The following is a 21338-nucleotide window of genomic DNA, read 5'->3' as shown; positions in this document are numbered from 1 at the left end:
CAAAATGTAGGCCACTTTGACCGCATCGGAAGGAAATTGTCCCGGAAGCAAAGTAAAGCGAATGAAGCACTGATTCAAGAAGGCCCTACAAGTCTTGGCATCCCCCGAGTAACGCGTGGGAGCCGGAAGTTGGGTCTGTACGGACGGGTGAGGTACAGCGGCTGGAGGTGGTGGTGGTACCACTACGTCCACAGGTTGAGCATCCAAGCGACTCGCCAGTCGATCCACAGTGGCAGCCAAAACTTCTATACATTGCTGCTGCTGCTGGATTCTTTGGGCCATTCCCGGGATGGCCTGTAGACCGGGAGTCTCCGCCGGGTCCATGGCCTTGCAAACTGTTATGGGAGAGTCTGTTTAGTGAACCCTTGGCCCGGCTGTCTGAACGATGGGGTCCAGACGGTGGCAAGAGAGCCGGGAGGCGGTATGGATCAGGCGTGGAGTAGAGAGTCTTCGCCCTGGAAACCCGAGACCCCCCCCAGGAGGAGCCCGTAGGGGTCCGGGTCGCTGGGACTTAGGAGAACCGGTGTACAAGGCTGGCCGAGGACGAGAAGAGTCGAGCAGAAGTCTGAGGGTCAAGGCTGGTGGCAGACGAGAAGAGTCAAGCAGAAATCCGAGGGTCGAGGCTGGCGGCAGACGAGAAGAGTCAAGCAGGAATCCGAGGGTCAAGGCTGGCGGCAGACGAGAAGAGTCAAGCAGGAATCCGAGGGTCAAGGCTGGCGGCAGACGAGAAGAGTCAAGCAGGAATCCGAGGGTCAAGGCTGGCGGCAGACGAGAAGAGTCAAGCAGGAGTGGATTCAACGGAGCGGGAACTGGAACAAGCAGGAACGGAACAAGGCAAGGATCACAGGAGCAATCACAAGAACAAGCAGGAACAAGCAGTGGAACAAGCAAGCTGAATCCAGGAACGCAACTAAGCACTCAAAAAGAGCGACCTCGTTGCAAGGCAGGGAACCAGAAACTGAGGCTGCCTTAAATAGCCAGCTGAGCTCCGACGTCAGAAAGGGGGCGGTTCAGCACTTCCGGGTGCTGGACCTTCAAGAGCCACCCCTTCGCGCGCGCGCGCGTACCCGGCAGAGGGGAGGAGTCAGAATCGGGCTCGACGGCGTCTCCACGAGGGAGACGCCGCTGCCACGCGGCCGACCAGGCCCGAAACTGCAGCGGAGCGCGGCGGACCCGGGACCCCCGGCATGGAGGTAAGGGCCCGGTCGCTAGCCTGGCGACCGGGATCGCAACAACTGACACTGAAGTCCATTCTGCTGCCTCCTCTGTGCAGGCCCCGTGGGCTTCCACTTTCTCCATGCTGATCTCGTACATTGTGAGATCCGTAGAGAAAGTGCTACTCTTGCACATTCCCAAAGATTACATGTGCCAATCACTAAAAAGTAAATTTTTTTTTTTTTGCCTTTGCTGTCTGATCTTAGTTTTCTAATTGGTTGGTCACAGGCTTTTTTTTCACCTTCCCTTTCTTATTTTTTTGCCAATTCCTTTTATATTGTCTTTTTTTCTGTTTCTTTTTTCTCCATCTTCTTCCCTCAAACACACAGTCAGGTTCTCATTCTCACATGCATTTCTCTTTCTCACACACACAGGCTCTCACTGGCACATGCTCTCTCTCATACAATCATTCATACACACACACAGGCTCTCACTGGCACATGCTGTCTCTCATACAATCATTCATACACACAGGCTCTCACTGGCACATGCTCTCTCTCATACAATCATTCATACACATAGGCTCTCACTGGCACATGCTCTCTCTCATACAATCATTCATACACACAGGCTCTCACTGGCAAATGCTCTCTCTCATACAATCATTCATACACACAGGCTCTCACTGGCACACGCTCTCTCTCATACAATCATTCATACACACAGGCTCTCACTGGCACATGCTCTCTCTCATACAATCATTCATACACACAGGCTCTCACTGGCACATGCTCTCTCTCTCTCTCTCTCACACACACACACAGAGGCTCTCACATGCTGTCTCTGCAAACATTCAGGTCCTCTCTCTCAACTCACCTCATACACGCACTCTACGGGCCCTCAGCCTCTCTCTCACCTCTGGGCCTCCTCTTCGCGGGTCGCCGCAGGTTGGGCTCTGCAGCGGCCCTGATCTTCTCGGGCCACGGCAGCCCTGCTACCGGGCCTCTTCCTCTTCTTGGGCCACTGCGACTTGGGATTCGCAGCGACCCGCGGCGGCTCCTCCTCTTCTGCACGCGCTGATTCTCTTCCTCCTTCCTGCCCACGCGGCTCCGGCAACGTTTACTTTCGGGGCCGCACGGGCAGGAAGGAGGAGCATCAGCGCGTTTGAACGCGATCTTTGTCTTGAGCCTCATCGCTGCGATGCATGAGCCTCCCTGCGCCCGGGGGCATTGGTGGAGGGTAGGGGGAAACTAAAAAACACATTTTAAAGGGTCGGCGCAGCTGAAAAAGAAAAGGCTCGGCGCAGCCAATAAAAAAAAAAAAAAATTCCTGATAGTCCTTGAAACGCTGCGCGTGTCAGCCAAAACGACTCGGCGTGTCACCTCTGACACGCGTGTCATAGGTTAGCCATCACTGGTTTATCACCTTCTTTTTCTTACTGGTTATTCATAGAAACATATAGAAACATAGAAACATAGAAATGACGGCAGAAGAAGACCAAATGGCCCATCCAGTCTGCCCAGCAAGCTTCACACATTTTTTCTCTCATACTTATCTGTTTCTCTTAGCTCTTGGTTCTATTTCCCTTCCACCCCCAGTTTTAATGTAGAGAGCAGTGATGGAGCTGCATCCAAGTGAAATATCTAGCTTGATTAGTTAGGGGTAGTAGCCGCCGCAATAAGCAAGCTACACCCATGCTTATTTGTTTTACCCAGCCTATGTTATACAGCCCTTAATGGTTGTTTTTCTTCTCCCCTGCCGTTGAAGCAGGGAGCTATGCTGGATACGCGTGAAGTATCAGTCTTCTCCCATGCCGTTGAAGCAGAGAGCCATGCTGGATGTGCATCGAAAGTGAAGTATCAGGCACATTTGGTTTGGGGTAGTAACCGCCATAACAAGCCAGCTACTCCCCGTTTTGTGAGTGCGAACCCTCATTTTCTCCCCTGCCGTTGAAGCAGAGAGCTCTGCTGGATGTGTGAAGTATTGGTTTTTCTTCTCCCCTGCCGTTGAATCAGAGAACTATGCTGTATATGCATTGAAAGTGAAGTATCAGACTTATTTGATTTGGGGTAGTAACCGCCGTAACAAGCCAGCTACTCCCCTCTTTGTGAGTGCGAACCTTTTTTTCACATTTCCTCTTGCTGTTGAAGCTTAGAGCGATGTTGGAGTCACAGTAAGCATGTGTATGTTTATTTAATAAGGGTATTGACTCCAGGCAGTAGCCCTCATTCTGGTGAGTCACCCACTCTTCATTGGCGGCCTCTTGACTTTATGGATCCACAGTGTTTATCCCACGCCCCTTTGAAGTCCTTCACAGTTCTGGTCTTCACCACATCCTCAGGAAGGGCATTCCAGGCATCCACCACCCTCTCCGTGAAGAAATACTTCCTGACATTGGTTCTGAATCTTCCTCCCTGGAGCTTCAAATCGTGACCCCTGGTTCTGGTGATTTTTTTCCTACAGAAAAGGTTTGTCGTTGTCTTTTGATCATTAACACCTTTCAAGTATCTGAAAGTCTGTATCATGTCACCTCTGCTCCTCCTTTCCTCCAGGGTGTACATATTTAGATTCTTCAATCTCTCCTCGTACGTCATCCGATGAAGATCCTCCACCTTCCTGGTCGCCCTTCTCTGTACCGCCTCCATCTTGTCTTTGTCTTTTTGAAGATACGGTCTCCAGAACTGAACACAGTACTCCAGGTGAGGCCTCACCAAGGACCTGTACAAGGGAATAATCACTTCCCTTTTCTTACTCGATATTCCTCTCTCTATGCAGCCCAGCATTCTTCTGGCTTTAGCTATCGCCTTGTCGCATTGTTTTGCCGATTTCAGATCATTAGACACCATCACCCCAAGGTCCCTCTCCTGCTCCGTGCACATCAGCCTTTCCCCGCCCATCGAATACAGTTCATTCGGATTTCCACTCCCCATATGCATGACTTTGCACTTCTTGGCATTGAATCTCAGCTGCCATATCTTCGACCAATCTTCCAGTTTCCTTAGATCTCGTCTCATTCTCTCCACTCCTTCCGGTGTGTCCACTCTGTTGCAGATCTTTGTGTCATCCGCAAAAAGACAAACCTTACCTTCTATCCCGTCCGCAATGTCGCTCACAAAGATATTGAACAGGACCGGTCCCAACACCGATCCTTGCGGTACACCACTTAAAACCGCTCTCTCTTCAGAGAAGGTTCCATTTACCATCACACATTGTCTTCTGTCCGTCAACCAATTTGCAATCCAGGTCACCACCTCGGCACTCACTCCCAAGCTTCTCGTTTTATTCACCAGTCTCCTGTGCGGAACCGTATCAAAAGCTTTGCTGAAATCCAAGTATATGATATCGAGCGCTCTTCCTCGATCCAATTCCTTGGTTACCCAGTCAAAAAAGTCAATCAGGTTTGTCTGACAGGATCTTCCTCTGGTGAATCCATGCTGCCTCTGGTCCATCAAATCTCCCGACTGTAGATAGTTCACTATTCTCTCTTTCAACAGTGACTCCATTACTTTTCCCACCACCGAAGTGAGGCTAACCGGTCTGTAGTTACCAGCCTCCTCTCTGTTCCCACTCTTGTGAAGCGGGACCACCACCGCTCTTCTCCAATCACTCGGCACCACTCCCGTTTCTAGGGATCTATTGAACAGGTTGCACAGCGGTCCCGCCAGCACATCTCTGAGCTCCCTCAGTATCCTTGGATGAATCCCATCAGGCCCCATGGCTTTGTCCACTTTCAGATTCTTTAGCTCTTCCCATACATTATCTACTGTAAATGGATTTTCCTCTGTTCCGCTTCCCTCCAGTTTCTTGTTGTGTAGAGATGGTCCTTCTCCAGGGTCTTCTTTAGTGAACACAGAGCTGAAGTATTCGTTTAATATTTCTGCCATTTCTTCGTCTCTCTCCACACATTGATCATTTCCACCTTTCAATTTCACTATACCACTTTGGACTTTTCTCTTTTCGCTGATGTATCTGAAAAATGTTTTGTCACCATATTTTATCTCCTTGGCAATCCTCTCTTCCGCTTGACTTTTTGCCAACTTGATTAATTTCTTAGTCTCCCTCAGTTGAATCAGATATTCTTCTTTGTGCTCCTCCCTTTGGGATCTTTTGTATTTCTTGTATGCAGTTCTTTTAGCTTTAATTTTGTCAGCCACCTCCTTTGAGAACCAGATAGGTTTCATTTTTCTTTTGCTTTTCTTTACATTTCTAACATATAGAGCAGTTGCCTTGGCGATTGCTCCTTTTAGATTGGTCCACTGCTGATCCACATCTCTCTCATTTTCCCATCCATTTAGTTCTTCCTCTAGGTACTTCCCCATTTCCTCAAAGTCTGTGTTTTTGAACTGTAAAACTCTGGTCTTTGTGCTTCTTTTCCATATTCTTTTAGTGATATTAAACCATACCGTTTGATGATCACTGGTGCTGAGGTGGGCGCCCACCTTGACATCAGAGACGATATCTCCATTATTGAGCACTAAGTCGAGAATAGTTCCTTCTCTCGTGGGTTTCAATACCATTTGTTTGAACAGAGATACTTGCATGGCATCCACTATTGCTCTACTGGTTTTAGATTCTGCAGATGGGATTTTCCAGTCTACATCTGGCATATTAAAGTCACCAACGATCACCACTTCCCCTTTCTTACCTATCTTATGGATGTCTTCAACCAGATCTCTGTCCAGCTCTTCCTTTTGGTTTGGAGGCCTGTAAACCACTCCAATATAAATGGATGCTCCATCATCTGTTTTTAGGTCAACCCATAGTTCTTCTTCCTTGCCCCAACTTCCTTGCAGCTCAGATGCTTGGATATTATTTCGGACATAAAGAGCCACACCTCCCCCTTTTCTATCCACTCTGTCCTTCCTTAACAAGTTATAGCCTGGTATTGCTGTATCCCATTCATGAGATTCTGTGAACCATGTCTCTGTGATAGCAACGATGTCCAGTTCTGCCTCTGTCATTAGGGCCTGCAGATCTGGGATTTTATTTCCCAAACTATGAGCATTTGTAGTCATAGCTTTCCAGGTACTCTCTTTACGGTTATTGCTTTTCCAGTACTCCTTATGAGACTTTAGTTGAGATTTGTTATTCACTTTACTCTTTCCTTTTGCAGTTGTACCATTGATGACAGAGTTATCCATCTCAATTAGCTTTTTCTTTTGGTTATTTATTTATTTATTTAAAGAATTTATATACCGGGGTTCCTGTATAGTATACATATCACCCCGGTTTACAAGGAACCATAACTATCGCTAAGGAAACGATCATTTAGCGGTTTACATTGAACATTTAGTGGTTTACATTGAACATAGTTAATTTGAGAAAACATAATGAAACATAAATAAACATAAATAAACATAAATGAACATAAATAGTTAATTTGAGAGAAGTATATAAAATGGTTAACCAGTTAATAACTAAAAAGCAGGTTAATAAGTAAATAAGTAAGTAAATAACATTGAACTTGGTAGAATCTGGTAACAGGATAAAATATAGTGTTGCATATGTTTAAGTACAGTTTCGTGTTAATGTTATGGATCTTGAAATTCTGTTATGGATCTTGAAATTCTGCATGCATTGTTTTTTTCTCTTTTCTGGTAACACGTCAATGTTTTTCTCTAGAATTTCTTCAGTTAATATAGGGAGGGCTTTATGTTCTTGTTGCATTTGATACTGTGTGTGTCTCCTTGTTACAGGTCTAATTCTACCAGAGCCCACCGTAATCCTGGTTTTTAATGATTTACTTGATGACCTGATTGAGTGGGGGGGTATACTTGTTGGCTTCCCATCTGTCAAGAATGGGTGACTGTGGGACACATGTGTTATCCTACCTGAGTCTACTGTATTTCTTTTTCTTGACTCCTGGTTATTCTTTGGTGTTGGGGAATTATTTTCTGAGTAATGCAATGTGGGTGTAATTCTTTTAATTGAAGCTAATTGAGCTTTAACCTCAGTCAGCTCCGTTTTCAAAGAAGAGAGCTGTGCACAGATCGGGCAAGCTCCAAGTCTCCAGATGCTTTCCCTCAGAATAAAGGCTCTACAACAGTTGCATTGGATAGTTCTCAGAGAGCAGATATTAGTGGAGCAGATATTAGTGGAGCACAAAGCAATTAATAAGAAGAATAGTGAAAGAAAACTAGCAGGGTTTTTTTTTTGGTTTTTTTTTCTTTTTTCCCTCAGAAGAGCACCACAGAAAATTAAGAGTCTTTTTAACCTCAGAAGAGCACCACAGAAAATTAAGAGTCTTTTTAACCCCAGAAGAGCACCACAGAAAGTTAAGAGTCTTTTTAACCCCAGAAGAGCACCACAGAAAAATTAAGAGTCTTATCTGCCCAGGAACAGAAGGAGAAATCACTCTGGAGCTGCCTCAAGAAGTCTGCAATGCCCAGCTAGTTCTGGGGCTGCCTCAAGAAGTCTGCAATGCCCAGCTAGTTCACTATTTACCTTCTCTGCCACACCCAAACTGGCCTTAATGTAGCCCAGCATTCTTTTGGTTTTAGCTATTGCCTTGTCACATTGCTTTGCTGTCTTCAGATCGCTAGACTTGCTCCGTGCACAACAGCCTTTTACCCCCCATCACATACAGCTCTTTTGGATTACTGCACACCAGATGCATGACTTTGCACTTCTTGGCACTGAATTAGTGCATCATGAAGCATTTCAGGTATCCTGAAAGTCTGTATCATATCTCCTCTGTACCTCCTCTCTTCCAGGGTAAGAACATAAGAACATGCCGTACTGGGTCAGACCAAGGGTCCATCAAGCCCAGCATCCTGTTTCCAACAGTGGCCAATCCAGGCCATAAGAACCTTGCAAGTATACATATTAAGATCCTTCAGCCACTCTTCATAAGTCATTTGATGGAGACCCCACTCAATTTTGGAGGCCCTTCTTTGGACTTTCATAGAAGATGCTCTACCATACTCTTCCCTTATTTCTTTTTATTCTTTTATTTTTTTCTTTAACTATTTTACCACCTATTCTTCCTCTATAAAATGCATCTCTATGATACTGTGTAGTTGGTAAGTCCAGCTATATTAGAGTTTGGACAAGTCTGATTCCCATCCAATGGTGAATAAAGTCTTAGATATTTTACAGTAGTCTGATTATATATTTTGAATTTAGTTTGTTTTTTTTCTGCCTAGATTTTTTATCTTATTGTGGAGTCTTTACCTGCCTAGTTCTTTCTTAAATTATATCTTTCATCTTTTTTTTTTGTTCAGTCTCTTATCTTGTGGCTTAATATAATTTGATACTAAGAAACTGAACGTTAGATTTCTTTTCTTCCCACCTATTCTACCCCAGCTCAACACCCATCCACCTCCTCTTCCCTTTTTCTCTTATATAGTACTAAATTTTGTGATGGGTAGCTTGACACCTGTCTTGTAGGGATTTCTAATGTCTAAAGTTAAATCAGTATTAATTTTCTCTTTTGCTCTCTTAAATGATAATAGAATTCTTGTGTTTCTGAGATTTAGGACAAAATACAATAAAATATTGGGTTTATTGCTTGGAAATTTTCAATCCTTTTCACAGTTAAAGAAAGAAATATGCAGGCAACAGTCCAGCAGCAGAATAGGGGTAATTCAGTGTTTTGGACTGGGTGTTGTGGAGAAGTATATGCATGCAGACAGTGCAAAGAACTCCTAGCATTCAGGGAATGAGTACAATCTTTGAAAGCTAGAGTGGCTAACTTGGAGGAGCTGAGGCAAAGATATACTATACAAAAGAGATGTTCAGGGTCATAGTAGAGCATTCCCACCTCCAATCTAGCAGCTTCTGTGCTGCTTTGGAACAGCAAGGACACCAAGAAGGCAGGCACTTCTCACATCAAGGATGCATCTTGAAGGCTATGTATCCAGGAAGGGAAGGGATAGGACTGGTGTTATTGGCAATCTGATCATTAGGAATATAGATAGCTGGATGGCTGATAGCCATAAGGATCACATGAAAGTCCAGCTACCTGGTGTGAAGGTAGCAGACCTCATACATTGCCTTGATAGGATTTTAGACTGGTGGGAAGGAGTTAGCTGTCATATTCCACGTGGGTACCAATGACACAGATGATGCAGGAGGAAGTTTCTGGAGGCAAAATTTAGACTTCTAGATAGTAAATTAAAATCCAGCACCTCTAGAATAGAATTCCTAGAATTATTCCCAGTTTTACATGCAGGACTCCAGAGGCAGGTTGAGCTCCGGAATCTCAATGTATGAATGAGACAGTGGTGCAAGGAAGAGGGCTTAAAATTCATTAGGAACTGATAAACCTTTTGAGAAGAGGGGAGCCTATTCTAATAGAATGGGCTCTAACTTAACCTAAATGGAATCTAACTATTGGCGCTAACAACTAAAAAGGAGGTAGAGCAGCTTTTAAAGTAGATCATGGGGAAAAGCCAACATGATTCCAATATCTTCAGAGGGATAGCCAACAGGGTTCCCATAGGGTTTCCATCAGCATATCCACAGGATACCATTTAAAAAGGGAAATTAAATTGCCTTGACAGTGAGGAGGAAAAAGCTGTTTCCAAATTATCTGAATCAATTGCTAGTAAGCAGGTTGTGAAAAAGAATAAAAATAATATATTTAGAAGTCTGTAAATGGCAAAATTTAAAAAAATTAAATGGGAGTTAAAGGTATTGACATAATTGGTATCTCAGAAACCTTGTAGAAAAAGGATAACCAATGGGACATGGTGATACCAGAGTATAAATATATCGAAATAACGGAACAGATAGAAATGGTGGTGGCATGGCACTATATATTAAGGAAACCATAGAATTCAGTAAAATATATATTCTGCAGAAAATGGTACTCTACAATCTCTGAATAGAAATTCCATATGCATACTGAGTACTAGAGGGCAACAAATATTAACAGCAATTTTCAAAAAAAGACTTTAGGAGTGACCCAAGTAACTACAGTCTGGTAAGCCTTACATTGGTTCAGGGTAATATGGTGGAAGCTATTATTAAGAACAAAATTATTGGTCATATGTATAAACATGGATTTATGGGGAAGACTTTAATTTTTACAGAAACACTTTACAAAGAGTTGCTGTGGGATCAAATAATTTTTAGCATAACATTTTGAGTCATGATAAAAGTCTGGTTAATAATGTATTCAGAGTGTTACTTAAGAAAAAATAACAGTATTCTGAAATCAAAAACATACCTTCAATTCCTGAAGCTTTTCCAAATATATTTGCTTTGACTGGTCCTCCCCATCTTCATACAGCCATTGTTCCACATTCTCTAACATTAACATGAGTTTAGATGAGTCCTATAAATCATATTGGTAATTATTAGTGATGAAGAAAAATGTAAAAAATACTGGACAGCTGTCACATAGGATAAATACTAAGCAATGAATGTAATAGCATTTTAAAGTTATTTTACCAAAATTATATTAAAACTTCTAAACTACCATTAGAATATTCTAGGCTGTAATTCATCTACTCCCACTGCCTTGTTCACACTCGGCTTTGCTGGTTCCATGGAAACTCTCATCTGTAATTGGAGAGATATCTCTTTCCCATATATATATCCTGACAACTTTGATCAGTTCTTCTCCAGGCCTGTCTTTGGTGAGCATTTAACAAAAGTATTTATTTCTTTTTCCTTGTCACCTTCTAAACATTTTTTATTGTCCTGCATCTGCATATTTTGGCGTCTGTGTTCCCACACAAGGGCACAAACTGCAATGCCTTCATTGGCTGCCCTTTAGGCAGAGAATCAAATTTAAAATCCTGGTTTTGATAATCAAAGCCATAAAAATGGGTGGGCCTTCTTATTTATCTAGTTTATTTAACTATTATGTTCCCTCTCAGAACCTTCGCTATGCTAGCAAACAGTTGTTATCTTTACCATCTGTAAAACAAGTTCATTTATGCAAGACAAGATATCGTGCTAGGGGCCCCCATTCTTTGGAATGCCTGGCAAATCTATGCGATTACTACATGATCTTGTTATTTTCCGGACGCAGCTTAAGGCTCTTTTATTTAAGGAGGCTTTTGATAAGAACATAAGATCATACCATGCTGGGTCAGACCAAGGATCCATCAAGCCCAGCATCCTGTCTCCAACAGTGGCCAATCCAGGCCATAAGAACTTGGCAAGTACCCAAAAACTAAGTCTATCAAATAGTGTTAGATAAATTGGGACTTGTGAACTTTACATGTAATTTCTGGGTATGCATTTTTGTATTATGTTATGAATTAAGTTTCTGATATTGTTTTTGAAGTTATTTTATATTTTGTTTCATTGTTATCCACCTAGCATGGCTGGTATGCTATAGGTGGAAAGCAAGTACATGTAAATAAATATAAATAAATACATAAACTAGCTTTTCTTGCTTCATTTAATATTTTTCTTAATCTCTGAATTTGAAATAGAATTTCTTGATCTATGCGTGCTTGTTTAATTATTGCTGCTAGTATTATTTTCTTAATCTCTGCCTGCTTTTGAAACAGAATATCATTCTGAGTTTACTTGGGGAAATATTGCTGCTAAACCAGTTGACTGCTTTCCCTTTTTGTTATCTGCTTTCTGAATGCTTTAGAAAAACCTTTGCTCTTCTCCCTGTTTACATTCATATTGAAACTGCTGTAGGGCAACTAAAGTGTTTTCCTTTGTAAGATTCCTTGCAAACCGTTGTGATGGTTTTCCAACTTAACGATGGTATAGAAGAGTTTTTAAATAAATAAATAAATAAATAAATAAATACATAAATAACTAAATAAGTCAGGACATCATGCTCACGGCCTAAACACATTACACAGACTCCATGAAGGTCTGTGATAGACATGGTGCGAGTACAGTCCGGGCACCGACGAAACCCCGACACCATGGCCATAGAAAAAATCGAGCCGCAGTACGGTCGACGGCCAGTAGGCCGCGAGGGCCAAACTCGACGGTAATCGACGAAAAATGGTGAAAAACTTACCGGAGTACCGCGGCCTGAGAAAAGTTAGAGGAGGGACCCCTGTGGGGCAATCTAATTTTAATTAACTCCGTGAGGAAAATTCCTGTCAGGAATCTCTTCAGAGCTCCTAAACCGCGAGGCTACTGCTGCGCGGAAAAAAGAAGACTGAAGGGGGACCCCTGCTGGCTGCAGGGTTAGTGCCATGCTGGGCATGCCCAGTAGGGGCCAGTCAAAGTTCTGGAAACTTTATCAGACGTTTTTCGTGATTGGGCTCCATCCTGATGATGTCACCCATATGTGAGGACTACCATCCTGCTTGTCCTGTGAGAAGAATGGATCTCTCCAGTATGAGAAACGAGATCTCTTCAGAGTGTAAGAGACCAGTAAGTAGAATCAAGGGTTTGGTGCAAGTGGAGATGCTCCCCGAAAGAGGAGTGCCATGGATCGAAGAAACTCAGAGTGGAGGAAGTCAGGGTTGGACCGTAAACTGTACCTGCCGAACCAGGTCAAAGAGAATGAAATTCCCTCCTGCTCTGGAGTCTACTAAGGCCAGCGTATCGAAGGTACTTCCGGGGTAACCAGTACAGTACATGGGGAGGCAGAAGCGGTATTACCTAGGATCAGCTCCCTGATGAGAACTAGGTTCTGGTGTTTCCTGGCCACTCTGACACTGGGCTAGGAAGTGCCCCTTGTTGCCGCAGTATAAGCACAGACCCTGAGTGCGACGACATCTTCTTTCCTCTTGCGAGATCGGGCCTTGTCCCAATGGCATGGGTTCGACCAGTTGGGCGCTGGTGGAAGCAGGAGGAGAGGGTACCGGTTGAGGAAATGTAGACCCCGAGTTACCGGTTCTACGGCCGGACTTCCCTTCTCGGAATCGATGTTGGATTCGGCGGTCGACCCGTCCTGCCAGGTGGATCAAGCTATCCAGATCATCTGGAAGGTCCCTTGCCGCTAACTTGTCCTTGAGATGTGAGGACATTCCTTCCAGGAATATCCCATGTAGACTGTTGTCCCTCCAGTCCAGTTCGGCGGCCAACGTAAGGATTTCAACTGCGTACTCTGTGAGGGAACGGGTCCCTTGACGTAACTGAAGTAACTCGGCAAGCGCTGAAGGTCGGTGGGCAGGCTCGTCAAAAATGTGTCGAAAGGCGGAAACGAACTGTTCCAGATTTCCAAGAATGGGATCCTTACGTTCCCACAACGGGGAGGCCCAGGCCAGGGGCTTCCCGTCAAGCAAGGACACGATATAGTTGGTTTTTACTAGGTCAGTCAGAAACTGAGAAGGCAGCAGGGTAAAGCATATGTAGCACTGGTTGAGGAATCCGCGACACTGTTTCGCGTCCCTTGAGTACCTGAGCGGCATAGGCAGTTGTATGGGGCCGCAGGTCTGGAATCAGGCAAGGAAACAAGTGCAGGAGGGGCTGCCGCAGGTATGGCGTCCAGGCGGTTGGCCAGTCTCTCTACTGTCGCCGTCAGGACATCTAGGCAGAGCTGCTGCTGCTGTAGACGCTGGGAAATTCCTGGAATGGCCTTTAGGCCAGCCACGTCTGCCGGGTCCGTGGCCTTGCAAACTGTTGGATTTAGTCTTCGTGGACCCTTGAGCTGGTTCGGACAGGTGATGGCGCACTGTGTGAGGACCCACAGTGGAGGTCGAAGCCGGGAGGCGGTATGGGGCAGGAGACCGGTTGAATCTCAAAAAAGATATAGTTGCAATGGAGAAGGTACAGAGAAGGGCAACCAAAATGATAAAGGGGATGGAACAGCTCCCCTATGAGGAAAGGCTGAAGAGGTTAGGGCTGTTCAGCTTGGAGAAGAGACGGCTGAGGGGGGATATCATAGAGGTCTTTAAGGTCATGAGAGGTCTTGAACGAGTAGATGTGACTCGGTTATTTACACTTTCGAATAATAGAAGGACTAGGGGGCATTCCATGAAGTTAGCAATTAGCACATTTAAGACTAATCGGAGAAAATTCTTTTTCACTCAACGCACAATAAATCTCTGGAATTTGTTGCCAGAGGATGTGGTTAGTGCAGTTAGTGTAGCTGGGTTCAAAAAAGGTTTGGATAAGTTCTTGGAAGAGAAGTCCATTAACTGCTATTAATCAAGTTTACTTAGGGAATAGTCACTGCTATTAATTGCATCAGTAGCATGGGATCTTCTAGGTGTTTGGGTAATTGCCAGGTTCTTGTGGCCTGGTTTGGCCTCTGTTGGAAACAGGATGCTGGGCTTGATGGACCCTTGGTCTGACCCAGCATGGCAATTTCTTATGTTCTTATGTTCTTAATCTTCGCCACTGGAAGCCGAGATCCCCCCGGGAGGAGCCCTTGAGGACCCAGGCCGCTTGGACTTACGGGCGGTTTCCTGTGAGAGAGTCTTGAAGAGGAATCCAGGAATCCTGAGGAGTACCGAAGCTGAAGTCAGGAGGCCAACTGGAACTTCCCCACTGGAAGCCCGAGGTTCCCCCAGGAGGAGCCTGTGAGGACCCGAGCCACGGGGCTTAGGCGAGGCCTCCTGGACGAAGCGAAACTGAACACCGAGAGCAAGTAGAAGTCACGGACCAGGAACAGAAGCTGAAGTCAGAAGCCAGAGGACTAGCCGAAGTCAGAAGCCAGAGGACGAACCGAAGTCAGAAGCCAGTGGACGAGCCTGTTATGAATCGGCTCCTGTGGAAGGAGGAGTTAGCAATCTGTTATGCTCTACTCCTCAAGAAGGGAGGAGTTAGTAATCTGTAATGTATCTGCTCCTGTGGACGGAGGAGTTAGCAATCTGATATGCTCAGCTCCTGTAGAGGGAGTAGTTAACAATCCGTTAAGGTATAGACTGCGGAGTTGCAATCTGTTATGAATCTGTTGCTGAAGACTCCTGATGGGGAAGGAATAGCAATCTGTTCCCAGTGGAGTGCTTGGAGAGGGCACTCAGCTGTAGAGGAATGTAGATAGGTGGATCCTTGCGCCGATGGCAGATGACCGCGCCCCCAGGAGGATATCCTGAGAGGGACCACCGGCTAGGCTTGGGTATTGAGACAGACACAGATAATTCTTTTATTAGACAGGTTAGTAGAACCACCAGAGGTGGCAGTAGTGAGGTGATATGCCCGGCAGGGCTGAAGACCCTCAGGTACTGGAACAGCGATCCCAGGGTTGCTGAGCTGTAGAGAAACTATAGATAGTGAGTAGACAGGGTATGCTGTGTTCATAGCTAGAACTGGATTACAAAACTCACATAAGGTCTTAAGGAAGCTCAGTAGCTGGAAAGGGTTAGGCCCTCGAGGAGTGAGTACCTGGTTGCAGGGAAAGCTCTGAGAGAGTGAAGATAACTCACAAATGTCTATATCTGCGATAGCTTCCAGGCAGTAGAGAATCTTCAGAGTGTTCAGGAACATGGGCGCTCGAGGAGCGAGTACCGGTTCCTATCTGCAATCTGAAATAAAGAAAGAGAGCGAGGCCCCCAAGGAGCGGGTACCCCTGGTAAGTCCGAGGAGGCAGAGTAGCTTGGGAGTAAAGCCGAAGCATTCCCCTTGCTAACTCGATTCGTTAGCGAATACTGAGACCTTTTATATTGGAAGCGGATGATGTCATCCCAGGGGAACGCCTCCGAGGTTCGCTCCCTTGCTGGTATATCAATCGGAGCGTGCGTGCGTGCGCCCTACATCATCAGGCAACATGGTGGATCTGCAGCATTGTGCCGGTCCGGGGACGCTGGAGGGAGACAGCAAGAAGACGCCACGGCAGCTAACCGTCCATCAGACCCGGAGGGAGTCACCACAGAGATAAAGAGGGCGAAGTGAGAGCGTCGAGCAGCGACGGACGTAACAGAGCCGAAGTCAGAAGCCAGTGAACGAGCCGAAGTCAGAAGCCAAAGACAGGAACCAGGAACAGCAACTAGCAATCTCTGGAACAGAGAGAACCTCGTTGCAAGGCGAGGAACAGACCTGGCTGCAGGGCTTAAATCCCTGCCGGCATCTGACGTCCTTCGGGGGAGGAGCCGCAGGTTCCCACGCTGGTCCCTTTAAAAGTGCGCGTGTCTAGAGGGGCAGAGCCAGAGGATGACAGAAGTGTCTCCCTCGCGGAGGGAGCGCCGCAAAGTGAAGCCAGCCAGGCCCGAGCAGGCCTCACAGATGGCGCTGCTGCCCGAGGCAACCTGCGGTAAGTGGGGAGCCGGCCCGTGGGGGTCCGCGGTTCAGAGGCGCAACAGGATGTGCATGGTGCAATACATTATCAGGCATTTAAACAAGAGAGTAGGGGAGGCAGGAGGTGGCCAGTGAAACTGGAATGTCATCCCCAAACAATACAGGAAGTGGGAAGACAGTAACAAAATCAATCAGTTCAAAAAAACAGAAAAGGTGACTAGGAAGAACAGCTGGAAATGCTCAGACCTACAGGCCCTAATGGTAGAAGCAGAACTGGACATTGTTGCTGTTATGGAGACATGGTACACTGAGTCTCATGATTGGGATGCTCGTTGGAGATTTTAATCTGCTGGATGTGGATTGCAGCAGCCCTTCCGCGGAATCTACAAAAAGTAGAGAGATAGTGGATCCCTTCAAGGTGCTCTGCTCAATCAAATGGTAATGGAACCCAAGAGGGAAGGGTGTCATCCTGTAGTTACACGATGTTAGCTCCTAATATGGAACCTACCACCCAGGAAAAAGATCTAGGCACCATACTGGATAATACTTTGAAATCATCGGCTCAGTGCGCTGCAGCAGTCAAAAAAGCAAACAGAATGTTAGGAATTATTAGGAAGGGAATGGTTAATAAAACGGAAAAAGTCATAATGCCTCTGTATCGCTCCATGGTGAGACAGCACCTTGAATACTGAGTACAATTCTGGTCGCCGCATCTCAAAAAAGATAGTTGCGATGGAGAAAGTACAGAGAAGGGCAATCAAAATGATAATGGGGATGGAACAGCTCCCCTATGAGGAAAGGCTGAAGAGGGAGGATATGATAGAGGTCTTTAAAATCATGAGAGGTCTTGAACGAGTAGATGAGAATCGGTTATTGACACTTTTGGATAATAGAAGGACTAGGGGGCACTCCATGAAGTTAGCATGTAGCACATTTAAGACTTAACTGGAGAAAATTCTTTTTCACTTAACGTACAATTAAGCTCTGGAATTTGTTGCCAGAGGATGTGGTTAGTGCAGTTAGTGTAGCTGGGTTCAAAAAGGTTTTGGATAAGTTCTTGGAGGAGAAGTCCATTAACTACTATTAATCAAGTTGACTTAGGGAATGGCCTTTGCTATAGCACAGTGGTTCTCAATCCTGTCCTGGGGACCCCCCCCAGCCAGTCGGGTTTTCAGGATATCCACAATGAATATGCATGAGAGAAAATTTGCATACACTGCCTCCATAACATGCACATTTTCTCTCATGCATATTCATTGTGGATATCCTGAAAACCCGGCTGGCTGGGGGGGTCCCCAGGACAGGGTTGAGAACCACTGCTATATCAAATGTTGCTTACTGTAACAGGTGTTCTCACAGGACAGCAGGATGTTAGTCCTCACATATGGGTGACATCATCAGGATGGAGCCCAATCACGGAAAACTTCTGTCAAAGTTTCCAGAACTTTGAATGGCCCCTACTGGGCATGCCCAGCATGGCACTAACCATGCAGCCAGCAGGGATCCCCCTTCAGTCTTATTTAAAAGCTACAGGCAGTGCCGAAAAATAAAAGAATAAAACGTTACGAACCCAAAACCGCGGGGTGGTGGGCGGGTTTCGTGAGGACTAACATCCTGCTGTCCTGTGAGAACACCTGTTACAGGTAAGCAACATTTGCTTTCTCACAAGACAAGCAGGATGGTAGTCCTCACATATGGGTGAGTACCGAGCTGAGGATGTCCGGACATGCACCAAATGTACCCAAAGGCGTGCAACAAGCACAACAACTGGGGTGGAATTTGGTAGAGGGCATGCTGAACCCCACCGGGCAGGTGGAAGGGTGTTGGTACGTCACGTTGTAAATAGGTTACGAAGGACAGACTGGCTGAAGATGGAATCTTGTCTTCCGGCTTTGTCCAAGTAATAGTGGGCTGCAAAGGTGTGGAGAGAACTCCAGGTGGCAGCCCTGCAAATATCAGGAAGTGGCACCGATCGTAGGTGTGCTACTGAAGTCGCCATGGCCCTCACAGAGTGTGCTTTAACACAGTCTTGAAATGGAATGCCCGCTTGCTGATAGCAGAAGGATATGCAGTCCGCCAACCAGGAGGAGAGAGTCTGCTTACCCACAGGCTTCCCAAATTTGTTAGGGTGGAAAGAGACAAACAATTGTGGGCAGCTGTTCGGTCTAGGTAGAATGCTAGAGCCCATTTACAGTCAAGGGTATGCAGAGCCTGTTCTCCTGGCTTGGCATGGGGCCTGGGAAAAAAGGTAGGTAGTATGATGGATTGATTGAGATGAAAATCCGAAACTACCTTAGGTAAGAATTTAGGGTGAGTGTGGAGTACCGCCCAGTCCTGCAGAAGTTTAGTGTAAGGCGGATAGGTAACTAGGGCCTGCAATTCACTAACTCTGCGAGCTGAAGTGACAGCCAAAAGGAAAATCACCTTCCATGTGAGATATCAAAGTTCACAAGAGTGAAGAGGCTTGAATGGTGGTTTCATGAGCCGACCCAAAACCAGATTAAGGTCCCAAGAAGGGGCCGTAGGACGTAGTGGAGGCTTGATGTGAAGCAAGCCCTTCAAAGAACGTGTTACCAGGGGTTGTACTGATATAGGGACATTCCCGACACCTTTATGGAAGGCGGCTACCGCACTGACATGCATCCTGATGGAAGAAATCTTAAGACCTGACTCTGAGAGATGCCAGAGATAGTCCAGAAACTTCGGGATTGGACAGGAAAAGGGGTCAAGGGACTGAGAAGAGCACCATGACGTGAACCTTTTCCATTTGTAAGAGTAAGATTTTCTCGTGGAAGGGTTCTGTGAAGCAATCAAGACACGGGAAACTGGTTCAGAGAGGTTAAGTGGCTGAAGGATTAACCTTTCAACTTCCATGCCGTCAGGGACAAGGCTTGAAAATTGGGATGGCGTAGGCACCCGTCGTTTTGAGTGATCAGAAGCGGGTCCATTCCCAAGGGAATGTGCCTGCGGATGGAGAGATCCTGAAGTGTTGGAAACCACACTTGGTGTGGCCAGTGAGGTGCTATCAGGATCATGGTTCCCTTGTCCTGAAGTAACTTCAGAGAGTCTTCGAGAGAAGAGGAAGTGCAGGGAATGCGTAGAGCAGACTGGTTGCCCATGAGAGGGAGAATGCGTCTCTGAGTTGAGAGTGTTTGCTGCGAATGAGAGAGCAATAGTTCTCTACTTTGCGGTTTTGAGGAAATGGAAAGAGGTCTATCCGAGGAGCTTCCCATTGTTAGAAGATGGAGTTCGCCACTGAGGGGTTGAGAGACCACTCGTGCAGTTGAAAGATGCGACTCAGCTTGTCTGCCAACAAATTGTCCACTCCCGGCAAGTAGGTGGCCCTGAGGTACATCGAATGGGAGAGAGCTTCTGCCCAAATCTGTGCAGTTTCCTGACACAGAAGGAAGGAGCCTGTCCCTCCCTGTTTGTTGATGTGCCACATGGCCACCTGGTTGTCTGTCTGAATCACGATGACTTGATCTGAGAGGCGATCCTGAAAAGCCCTGAGAGCACATCTGATTGCTCGAAGTTCCAGGAAATTTATTTGGTGTTTGACTTCCTCTGGAGACCAAGATCCTTGTGTCTGCAGATTGGCCACATGGGCTCCCTAGCCGAGGTTGGAAGCATCGGTGGTGAGCGTGACTTGAGGGCCTGGAGTCTGGAAGGGCAAACCCTGGAGGAGATTGTTCTGATTGTTCCACCAGGCGAGAGACAGACGGAGTGAGTCAGTGACGTGGACAAAGGTCGACAGGGGCTGAGTGCTTTGAGTCCATTGAGACCTTAGAGTCCACTGCATGACTCTCATGGACTCAGGACGCCATGTGTCCCAGAAGGATGAGAAATTGGCGTGCGGTTGCAGAGTGCTGAGACTGCAGCTGGTGAGCAAGAGACACGAGAGTTTCTGCACGATGTCGAGGCAGGAAAGCCGTTGCCTGCAAGGTGTCCAAGTCTACCCCAATGAACGACAGGGTTTGAGATGGGACTAAATAGGATTTGTCGTAGTTGATGAGAAATCCTAATGAAATTAAGGTGTCTAAGGTTAGATTGAGGGACGACAGAGCAGCTTGCTGAGTGGGAGCCCTGACTAACCAGTCGTCTAGATAGGGGTACACGTGAACACCTTGAGTCCTGAGGAAGGCTGCAATGAGTACGAGGCATTTTGTGAAGACTCATGGCGCAGACGCTAGGCCAAATGGAAGCACTCGGTATTGATAGTGCTTGGGGCCTACTAGAAACCTCAGGTATTTGCAATGAGATGGAGTTATCGCAATGTGAGTGTATGCGTCCTGGAGGTTCAGAGAGCATTTCCAGTCTCCTCTTTGTAGAAGAGTAAGAAGCGAGCTCAAGGTGACCATCTTGAACTTCTCTCGCAGGAGGTACTTGCTGAGGGCCCATAGGTCCAGAATAGGACGAACGCCTCCTGATTTTTTGGGGATTAGAAAGTACCGGGAATAGAACCCTACGCCGTGCTGAGAGTATGGTACGGGTTCTATTGCGTTGGACTGGAGAAGGAGGGAGACCTCTTGATTCAGAAGAATGGAGTGATCGGATGTTCTCCACATCGGCAGAGGTGGGGAGTCCGGAGGCACGGAGAGAAAATTCAGATGGTAACCCTGAGCAATTATTGCCAATACCCATTGGTCTGAGGTGATTGAATGCCATATGTTGTAGAAGTGGCACAATTGACCTCCCACTGGTATGTGTAGCAGTGGAATCTGGCTGCTGCTCTCTAGGTGGAAGTCAAAAACCTGAAGCAGGCCCTGGTTGAGGAGCTGCTTGTGGTTTTTGTTTACGTGTTTGACAAGACTGTGCTTTTTGAAAAGGTCTCATGGCACGGGATCTGGTTGGTGGCGGATAGGACTTCTTCGGGCGGAAGAAGGACTTTTTAGAGTCCTTCTTATAGGGCTGTTTAGAAGAATAGTTGGACGGCATCAGAGAGAGCTGTCTTAGGGTCTCATGATGGTCCTTTAATTCTGCCACCGTCTGTTGAATCTGTTTGCCAAACAGATTATCACCGACACAAGGCAGGTCGGACAACCTGTCTTGTACTTCAGGGTGAAGGTCAGAAGACTTGAGCCAGGCCCACCTTCTTTCCGAAATAGCAGCTGCAGATACTCTATTAGAGG

General features: G+C 46.2%; 1 protein-coding gene across 1 annotated transcript in view; it reads right to left on the bottom strand.

Moving 5' to 3' along the window:
- The window catches only part of HSPA4L (heat shock protein family A (Hsp70) member 4 like), a 626705-nt gene that overhangs the window by 109588 nt on the left and 495779 nt on the right, over positions 1-21338 (bottom strand). The window contains exon 16 of the mRNA XM_029590014.1: positions 10328-10435. Within this exon, the coding sequence (XP_029445874.1) occupies positions 10328-10435 (108 nt within the window). The remainder of the gene's footprint in view (positions 1-10327; positions 10436-21338) is intronic.

This window comes from Rhinatrema bivittatum, chromosome 1, assembly GCF_901001135.1.
Source record: "Rhinatrema bivittatum chromosome 1, aRhiBiv1.1, whole genome shotgun sequence".
Taxonomy (NCBI): Eukaryota; Metazoa; Chordata; class Amphibia; order Gymnophiona; family Rhinatrematidae; genus Rhinatrema; species Rhinatrema bivittatum.
The sequence above is the reverse complement of the archived record's forward strand: the minus strand, read 5'-3'. Positions and strand labels throughout refer to the sequence as shown.